This window comes from Belonocnema kinseyi, chromosome 8, assembly GCF_010883055.1.
Source record: "Belonocnema kinseyi isolate 2016_QV_RU_SX_M_011 chromosome 8, B_treatae_v1, whole genome shotgun sequence".
Classification (NCBI taxonomy): Eukaryota; Metazoa; Arthropoda; class Insecta; order Hymenoptera; family Cynipidae; genus Belonocnema; species Belonocnema kinseyi.
This window is the reverse complement of record NC_046664.1, coordinates 77,947,570-77,958,387: the sequence shown is the minus strand read 5'-3', so window position 1 is coordinate 77,958,387 and position 10,818 is coordinate 77,947,570. Positions and strand designations below refer to the sequence as shown.

At 32.4% G+C, this 10,818-nt stretch overlaps 1 protein-coding gene across 1 annotated transcript in view; it reads left to right on the top strand.

Annotated features, from left to right (window-relative positions):
* LOC117178217 (CD63 antigen-like) overlaps positions 1-10,818 on the top strand; it is a 38,499-nt gene that overhangs the window by 11,780 nt on the left and 15,901 nt on the right. Inside the window, exons 2-4 of the mRNA XM_033369524.1 lie at positions 4,796-4,984; positions 5,906-6,070; positions 9,406-9,627. Coding sequence (XP_033225415.1) covers positions 4,796-4,984; positions 5,906-6,070; positions 9,406-9,627 — 576 coding nt within the window. The remainder of the gene's footprint in view (positions 1-4,795; positions 4,985-5,905; positions 6,071-9,405; positions 9,628-10,818) is intronic.

Genomic DNA, 10,818 nt, shown 5'->3' with positions numbered 1-10,818 from the left:
TTAAACCTCTATGTAGGTTAAGCCGAAGCTGAATGAAACGGTACCGCAAACACAACGGGACAACCCAATGAGTTTAATTGTGTTACGTGAAGTTAAGTTAGGCTAGGTTAGTTTAGGTCAGGTTTTTTAGGTTAGTACAGGTTTGACCTCTTTGCAGGTTAAGCCCAAGCTGATTCAAACGGTACCGCAAACACAACGGGACAACACAATCAGTTTAATTGTGTTTCGTGAGGTTAGGTTAGACTAGGTTAGATTTATTTCTAGGTTAGGCTCGAGTTGACCCATTCGATGTAGCACACATTTGCTACTGGGAAAATATGCTTCCAGAGCTTTACATGTAGTTCAATTAATTTCTATTAATTCAGGTTAGGTGAGGTCAGGTTCTGTTGGGTAAAGTTATGTTAAATAAGTTGATATCAGGCAAGGGTTGATCCTTCACAGTTGTCGACATGTTTTTGGAGTGAAAATTTGCATCCCTGGCATTATTTTGAAATTTAGTTGCCTCAGTGCATGATTTTTCGTCATTTTTTGAGGTTATGCCTCAACCATGACGTGATGGGTGATTTTTGATACGGAATTTGAATTCAGCGCCCCAAAATCCATAGGAGCGCGTGTGCCTTGTTACCAGATCTGCACAATTTTTTATTTGTGTGGCTGTGTAATTACCAGAATATTATTATTCTTTGATAATACATTTGGCTGAAATGTTTCGCGATGTGAGATGAATGGGAATTGTCATAAGAATACTGTTCAAAAGAATATAAAATGTGTCCTGAAAAATGATTTATGGCTTAAACATATTCTTTTAATTAAATTTGAAAAAAACCCGTCAACTAATTATAAGTGTTGCTGTAATTATCGTGAAGTTCAAAATTAAAAGGACAAGCTTTGAAGAAAATAAAAATTTCTGTCGTCAAATGCCCAAATACTGCATTTGTTGATTAAATTTGTTTTAAAAAATCATAAAATTCATCAATTTTGCCAAGATTATCATAAAGTCCCTGATTTAAAAAACTGACATCGATAAAAAAAGAATTTATTGTCGAAAAATAATATTTTTTTCATCTAAATTTCTTCTAATACAACTCGAAACATGCTATTAAATTAAAGATATCTTTTAGCAAATAATTGCTGATTATAAAGTAATAAAGAATTTAAAAAAAGTTAAACCTCCATAATCCTTTGTAATTGCAACTTAAACTGGAAAATTAGGTCAATTTCTAGATATTTTTTGCACGAATTATTTGAACCAGGAAGAGTTTTAATCCAACTTTTACTTTTAAAGGTAAACTTTGCACTGTCCCCATCGATAATTCAAAAATGCAGTGGAAAGTTTCTCTAAACATGAGAAATATGAGTATCACAAAGAGAGTATCGAGATTGCAGAAGGCCTCTGCGGCTTTATGTTTGGAAGAAATGAAGGAATAGCTGTACAAATGAACGATTAAAAGAAACAACAAATATTAGATAACCGGAAGAAATTAGCACCACTAATTTAAACGGTGATATTTTGTGGAAGACAGAATCTTCCTTTGCGTGGTCAGAGAGAAGCCGGTCCCATCAGCGATATATTCGCGGAACCAAATGATAACGACGGCAATTTTGGAGCTCTTTTGCGCTATCGTGGTATACACGATAATGGTTTAAAGAAAATGTTAGAAAATAGGAATAAGAATGTGCAGAAAATAAGCCCAACTATAAAAAGTGGAATTTTTTATGCATGTAATGACGTTATCCGAAATCAAATTGTGAAAGAAGTTAATGCTTTAAGCTGTTTTGTGATCCTTGCTGATGAAACACAAGACCTTCCTTGCATTGAACAGTTGTCATTGTGCGTTTGTTATTTTGAAAATAATAAGTGTATAGATAATGAAAATTTTCTTCAGTTAGTTCCACTTCTAGACATGACAGGATGAGGTTATGCTCAAATAATTTTTGACAGTTTACGCTCGTTTGGCGTAATCACGAAAAAATAGTAAGGAGTGATATAATCCTATTTGTTTTGGAAGGAGAGATGGAACCACGAACACCTAAGAATTCTTTAATGTTTGCCACGAATGGATACCCAGAGCCAGTTGCGCGCACATACGCAGTGCTGTTTACGCTGTCACATGATCTAGCCACTCTCCACGAAGTGTGCTACCCACTCCCCACTCCTTCGTGTTCGAAAGACAAGTCCAAAACTTCCAAAGGGTGCTCTCATGGCATCCAGAAAAGCGCATGTGCGCGGAACTGGTCCTGATTATCCATTCGTGGCAAACATTAACGAATTCTTAGACGTTCGCGGTTCTACTCCCCACTTACAGGGATACTACTTCTTACTATTCCTCCGTGGTGTACATATAAGCAAAGCTCATGGCCAAGGCTATGATGGAGCTGTTTCAATGATTGAAAAATTTAACCGTGTGCAAGCTGCTGTCAGAGAAATTTTACCCTTAGCTCTATACGGGCATTGCGCTCCTCATTGTCTCAATCTAGCAGTATCTGACGCGTGCAACGTATCTCGAAAAAGAAATTTCATGGGAACTGTACAAAGTTTGCATAGTTTCTTCAAAACTCCTAAACGATAGCAAGTTTTAAAAAATTGCATTGGAACTGGAACTCCTTTGTCTAAATGCGAAAAAGTAAAAAAACTGTTCGCAACTCGTTGGGTCCCAATGTATGATGCACTTTTTTCGATTGAGAATCCGCGCACTGTGGCATATCAGACGAATCGCTCAAATATTCCAGCAGAGCCACCAGAAATGTAATATCGGGTTAGTATATTCGTTCCCTTTCTAGATTCTTTAATAAATGAAATAGAGTTAAAATTTCTTCAGCATAAAGAGATTTAAAAAGCATTTCAATGTTTCTTACCAGTAGACTCTTCGAGGATTTTGCCAGGGAAACTTCAAAGCAACGAAGCACTGACTAAGTTCTACGAAATTGACAGTATCTGCGTGCATCAACGAAAGATCCTTTTCTACTCTTCATCGTTTAAAAAATTACTTGCGAAACTCGAAGGGCAAAACAAGGTTGAATGGTGAAGCTTTATTGAATATAGACCGAAATCAATCACTGAACCCAGAGGATATTTTAAATGTTCTTATGAAAAACTCGCGATGCCTAGAGATTAAAATATAAAATGAAATACTAAACTAGCCAAATAGCAAATATAGTTAATATTGCTGTATTATTTATTGTATAATCAAGAACACTGGAATATAAAATAATACTGCATTACACTGGACTATTGTTATCAATATTATTGTTGTTACTAGACTAAGTGCAATGTTAAATAATCATTTAAAAAGGCAATGTTCAGATAGGAATAATTTTACAATAATAATAAATATGATATTTGAAAATTGTATTTCTTACTATAATACCCTAATTTTTCCCTTCAAGTAGTACCTCCCTTTCTGTTCAGGCATGAACCCCCCCCCCCTTGTCAAATCCTGGCGACGCCACCGATTACAGGCACTAAGTCATAAAATGCATTATATTTTCAATTAATAGAAAAAAGCAACAATAAGGTCATAATGACCTAGGATATCTGATGAGGGAATCGGTCTGATTCCGAAACGTCATGTAATGTATAAAATTACCGAATAAATAGTCTAGAAGACGTCGATTAAATAAGGTTTTTCCTTACCAATAATAATTAGTTGTTTCCCAGGCGTTAAATTAAGAAATTTTACATCCCGAAATTCTTGATATAATCTCTGTTTCGTTTTGTATTTAGACCTTGATATTATGTGGTCCAAATATGACATAAAGTAATATTTAATTTAAGGAGAAAAGTTTGTTTGTGTAATACATGTACTAAAATTTAAGCCTGAAGAAGCGCCTCAAGTCGCAAGCAGAGCGAACCACGCGCATAGCGCTCGATGAAGTTTTTTAGGGTATTTCATTTTTCGTGTCCTCTTTTTGTATTGAATAAATATATTCTGTTATTTTCAATGTAAACAAAATATGATTTGAGGTTCTGACAAGTGGTTACATTTTTGTACCAGCCAAGACAGTTTTTCTTAGTTTAATTTCAATAGCTGAAATTAGCACTGAAATTATACTTTTCCACTGCTTTTTATCATTTTATTTGAGCAGAAATGTTATCAAAATAATGGTTAAATTACCATAAATTTCCATAGATTCATTAATTAACTGAGTGCCTTGCTTTCTTTAGCACGCAATATACTATTTTTTCACCTAGTCTTGAGTTTGTCCGTCGTACCTTTTAGCCGGGGGGAGGGGGTGAGGATAGAAAACGTAGGAGAAACTAGTGGGTAGGTAGTAGCGGAAGTAATAAGAAATGAGAGATGGGTGAGTAAGGAGAAATGAATATGGAAAAGGTTACTAGCGAAAATGAGGAAAAATAACATAAAATAAATAGAAATACAAGGTAGTTCAGTGAAAGAAGTATGGGGTACGTATTAGGCGGAAATTGTTGAAGTAAAAGTTGGGAAAATAAATAATGGACAAGTTGGAGACATAAGAGCAGGGGAATTGGAAAGAGTAAGAGAAAATAAGGGGAGGTGGAGTAGAATGAATGAGTATGATAAGGGGAAAAAACAGGAAGTGAAGTTGTGGAAGCGAGGGGAAAATTGGGAAAGTAAATAGTTCCAGGTATGGAGAATGAGGGGAGGGAAGCCGCAGTTGGGTAAAGTGATCGGTAATTAGAAGACGGGAAATAGGGTAAATAATAGAGAAATAATTATAGAGAAAAAAATAACACAGGAAATAATTGTCGAGGATGCAAGGAAAACTATAAGGAAAGTATAAAATTTGTTATATCGTTATTTTCTTATACTCGCAGATATCAGGAATCGGAGTCATAGCAGCCGGAGCAGCAATTCTAGCTGATATTGGAGACTTCAGCCGTTTTCTAGAGGCAAGAATTTTGGCTCCTCCAATTGTACTGATTGTTGCTGGCGTAATCGTCTTTATCATCGCTTTTCTCGGCTGCTATGGTGCCATCAAGGAGAACTACAACATGCTCATTGCGGTAAGTTAATATTATATGTGGCTTTCTTGGATAGTATCTGACCTTGTGCTATATATTTGTAGTTAGGTGCGCTATTGTTAAAAAACAGGTATCTTTTATTGAGGGAAAACTTTTGTGAGCCCCCCCCCCCCCCTAGTAACAGAATCCTGCCAATTCAATTCCACAAACATCTAGGCCAGTCGCTTTTCAAAACTATTGTCATGATTCCAAAAGTGTATGCTGATGAGTCTGTAAATCATGGTCAAATTAAAGAGCGGTTCTGTTGATCAAATATGACCACATTCCAGTGGGAACGACGTTAGCTCTGGCAAGCTCGCATTGGCTAAATCAAGGCAATTATTACTATTTTCTTCAAACAGGACAGTATTGTAACCGTTAAATAGATGAGTTGCCTTAAGACCAAAGGGTCAGGCTCTGAGCAATCTCAGATGGCCGCGCTGGAAGTCTTAGAAGAACTCTTTAAGGAACTCTTAGCAATCTTGGAAATATTTCACCAAGCGTGAAAAGCATTTACACCACGAAGCATACACACATTTACACATTCACACGTTTTTGATAATCAGGCTGCCTCGGTTAATCGATCTAACACCCCACTCCATCCGAAAGCAGCCGAGCTAAGCCGAGTTTTATTTCTGCCTGAGAGTCCCGTTCGCGTAGAGAAAATACTGGATCACGCTTACGTTTTCCAAAGCGTAGGAGTTTTTACGGGATATGATCTCCATCAACTAAAATTAACTTTTTGTCCTCCTACACCACAAGGTCGGATATACTCCAGACACGAGTAATAAGCCTTAGCATTAATCACAGATTTCTAAAAATAAAGATGCTAGAGTTCTATCCCTGATGGAAAAATGTTGTCAACAAATTACAAGAATTAAAAAGCTTAATATTTTATTTTGATTTTTTCATTTCTTATAACAGTTCTCAGTTGCGCTGCTGATCATCCTTATAATTGAGCTGGCAGTAGGAATTGCTGCAGCAGTCTTCAGAAATGATTTCAGCAATGCACTGATGACCTCCTTGCAAGATTCGATGAAAGCTAACACGCAAACAGATAAAGACGCCTGGAACGCCCTACAGAGCAGGGTAGGTCTCATCTCTTCTGGAGATTATGTCAACATACATTAAAATATAGAACATACCTTTTAATGAAAAATTTAAAATCAATCATTCGGTTCAAATGCCATAGAATTCTGATTCTAGTGTTTTTCAACTTATCCGTAAAACCATCATAGAAGCTGAAGTAACCGTCATTGTATTGTTGCTTGGATATTGATCTTGCTTTCATGTTGACCTTTCGAATCTTTGATCGTAGACGCTGATATCTATAACATTGCGTGGTTACAATAATTTGATATTTGAAATCTGTGAAATACATATAACATTTATTGAGTGTCAGAGATGCTTTCTACATACTGACAGACCTTTCCTTTGAATAAATTATAAAAATAAATCAAAGTATAGCATACATGTTTCTTCCTTAATCAATTCCTTAAAAGCTTCAGTAGAAAAATTAGTATTTTGAATACGAAATGATATAAATCAATATTTGGAAGATTAATCGTATTAAAATGTGATATAGAAGTTAAAACTCACGTTTTGATTTTTTCGCATAGTGCTGACACGAAGGAATAGTAAGGAGTGGAATCAGCCTATTTTTTCATTGAAAGGTGGAACCACGAACGTCCAAGCAGTCGTTAATGTTTGCCACGAATGGATACCCAGGGCCAGTTGGGCGCACATGCGCAATGCTGTTTGCTCGGTCACGGGTCTACCCACTCCCCACTCCTTCGTATTCAAAACACAAGTCCAAAACTTCCAACGGTTGTTGTCATGACACTCGGCAATGCGCATGTGCGCGGAACTGGTCCTAATTATCCATTCGTGGCAAACATTAACGAATTCTTAGACGTTCATGGTTCCACTTTACACTTTTGTTGAAAGCTGATAAAATCTTAAAGAAAGTTGTCTAGCCTGATTTATTATTTAATTTTTGAATTTTTTTATAAATGAAGAAATTTAACGAGAAAAATAACCATTTTTTCTATTTGACGTTCCCGGTCATGATACAACAAACAAAAAATTGTTGATAAGCAAGTCATGTGTTGAAAATGCGTTTTCTATGATTTTAAACAATTTAACGTTTTTTTAAGTTATATTGCAATCAATTTGAATAGAAACAATATTTTAAGAAAAGAACTATTGGCGAAAAAATTCTTTTTTTTCCAATGTTAAACAAATTTAATTTAAAAATGTATTATTCCCTCATTTTTCGACGTAAAATCTCGTTTTCTTTCAAAGTCAGCCCTTTTAATTTCAGAAAAAAGTTTTTTTTCATTCAGTACTTACAGTTGGCCAACACAAGATCGTTTGAATGCAAGGAATGATTAAACAATACATGCTATATTTGTTATAAATAAATTCTATAACATATGAAAAGTCGGTACAGTCACGAGTCTAAAGAAATTTCTTCTTTCACTGCCAACATATGACATTAAAAAAAAACGAGTTTTTCCGTCGACGAATGCCCAAATAGTGAATTTGTTTATTAAATTTTAAAAAAATCATAAGTTTTATCAACAAATTATTGATTTTCTGAAACTATCATGAGGTTCCTAATTTTTAAAAAATGACATAGATAAAAACGAATTTTTCTGACGACAAATGCCTGAATAATGAATTTGTTTATTCAATTTGCTTTTAACATTAACAAGAATAGTTTTAAGAGAAAATGTTTTCATTGAAATATTGTTTCCATTTAAATTTCTTGCAATATACCTTAAAAAGCGTTAAATTATTAAAAATTATAGAAAACACATTTTCAACAAATAATTTGTTTACAAAAATTTGTTTTGTTTATCGTATCATGATGGAATATCTTTATATAATATAAATCTATAAAAAGTTAGCGATTACAACAATTTTTCTATTTTTGACAAGCACCGGGAACGTCATATAGAAAAAATGTGAATTTTTGTGTCATATTTATTTATTGAAAAATTGAATAACTAAATTAAAAATCAGGATTGAAATATTTTTTTTGAAATTTTATCAGCTTTAAAAAAACATACAAATCGGTCCACAGTTTCAACCGAAATCGTATTTTGAACCAAAAAATGTACTTTTTCCCCATTGTGCGCCGACAGTAGATTTCTATTATAATTTTGTAGTAATTTTTGTTGGCGCGTTAATTGTGCAATTAAATGGCGAATTAAAAAGTTTAAGATTGTAAAATAATCTTTAACTATATACGCAGCTTCAAATCAATAATTGTTGAATTTGTTTTTCTTTTTTTAAATATTTTTAAACAATTTCTTAAAATTATTTTTTCAAACTAAAAAATAATATGAATTTTTCCGAAGAATATAAAAAAAGGTATTTATTATCTTAAACCCTTTTAAACCCCTTAGATATCGTACATTTTCTTCAAAAAACCTACAAAATTACAAAATGTCAAAATAAAAATTGCTTTTTAATTTTCCTATGAATCGTAAAAACTTTTTGTTATTCTTATAAAACCTTTCACAACTCTTAGAAAGATTCTAAACTTTACCTCTTTGGAATTTTGACGATTCCAGACTTTCAATTTAAAAATGGCTTGGTGTAAACATTTGATGTATAAGCTCATTTTATTTGAAGAGACAAATATTTCTACTAATTTTATAATTGTTCTTTTTTCTAATTAATTAATTTTTTATATTTATGGGTTAAAACTGGAATATTTGAGACAGTTAACATTTCCCATTAGTAAAGAATTCATTGACCAACTAAAAACGCTTTTCATCTCAAAGTTTTAATTCCAACCCCTTTTAATTTTTAATTGTTGAAGTAGTGAGAACTTTTTTAAAATTCTTTAAATTGAAAATTCTCGGTTAAAAAACTATACCTGAAAATATAAAGTTTTTAATACAAGATCGTACAACTGCATACTTTAAACGAAGAATATCATTATTTCTTCCATACATGCAAAATTTCAAATTGAACTAAATTGCCTGTAGATTAATATCCCATCTTGTATTTTTCTTGCAAAACATAAAACAATTTTAACTTTAATTTAAAATCTTCATTTGAAGCCGGCGAGCGCGCTAATTAATATTTTTTTCAATAAGAGTCGCATGGGCCTTGCTCAGTAAGGTCACATTTTTCTCACAAGCGCTATCACATCTTTCTCAAAATCGCTCGTTTATTTTGATATACTGAATATTAAATATTATTGCAACGAAACTATGAAATTCGCCAGTTGAAAACCACTATTTTAATTTTTGAAACGCATCACTTCTTTCCGTGTTTTGATATTGTAGAATACTAAAGTTTCAAACGTTTTTATTATTTATTGAAACGGCCAGTCTCTTAATGCACCTAATTATTCAGTGCTTTACCATAAAAATATCAAATAAGTAAATAAATATAATAAAAAATAGCTGGAATGCTGTGGAGTGGAAAGTTCCAAGGACTGGGGAAAATACTCACCTGGGACTGAACTTCCCTACTCTTGCTGCAAAGATAGTGGACCGAAGGATTCTTGTGAGACCTATGAAGTATCTAAAATCCACGAAACAGGATGTTTCGCTGCCCTAGAAATACGGGTTAAATCCGGCGCAACAGCACTGATAGGAGTGGGAATTGGGATCGCCTTCATAGAGGTAATAATCTACAATTTTTTGCACATAAAAATGCTTGGTTTTAATTTATTTCAAATAATAATACACTGTTCCAAATTTCTGTTGTAAACTTCCAACAGTAGTTCCAGAAATAAGTGCAACGAGCGCGAGCTTCGAAATTTTTTTATACTAATTTTTAAATTTAATTTAAATTTAAATTGATAATTAATATCTTTTATGAAAATTGAACAACTTTAAATCCAAAATTATTGGTTCTACCTTGCATTTGGTCTTTTTAGATGAAAATTTATTGTAATTTAAGTTTACAATAGATGGAGAATTTCTTTAGAAAGTCAAATATTTGGTTGACATTTGATGTATTTTGTGAAAAGTTTTTATTTCTCGGTGAAAAAAATTAATCTCTTCGGCGAAAAATAAGTTTTTATATGAAAATTTATTTTCTTAACCGAAAATTCATTTTTATAAGTGAAAATCCAACTATCCCAATTTTTATTGAAAACAAAATTTAAAATTTTTTAATTTTCCTACTTAGTTCAGCGAGAGTTAATTCAGGACTGAAATGCTAATGAAAACATAGTAAATAAACAAAATGTTTGTTAAAGTTTGCTCACAACAAAATATAGGTCCAGATCCTATAATTAAATTTTTGTAATATTTTCGCAATCGCTTTTTAAGTTTTAAATATTTGAGGATATTTTAAAAGATGTCAAGGAATTTTCAATTTATTTTTTATAATTTAAAAGAATTTTAAAGAATTAAAAACATTTTCGAAGGATCATTTTTAAAAATTCCAAAGTACTTTAGAAATCTTAAAAAAAAAATGTTATAATATTTCGAACGATTTGAAAAATTTGAAAGAATTTAAAAAGGTTCCAATGAATTTTTAATTGATTACAGAAATTTAATATGATATTTTAAAGGATTTGAAATATTTCAGGGTATTTTTAAAATTTCAAGGAATTTTCAAGAGCTTTAAAAAATCTCGAGAGATTTCAAAAGATTTTTAAGGATTTTAAATATTTGAGGATTTTATAAAACATCTCAAGGAATTTTCAACTTATTTTTATAATTGAAAGGAATTTCAAAGAATTTGAACAACTTTAGCAGGTTTATTTAAATAATTCCAAAGAACTTTAGAAATCTTTAAAAGATGTCAAGGTGTTTCAAAAGATTCGAAAAACTTCAAGAGATTTTAAATAATTTAAAATATTT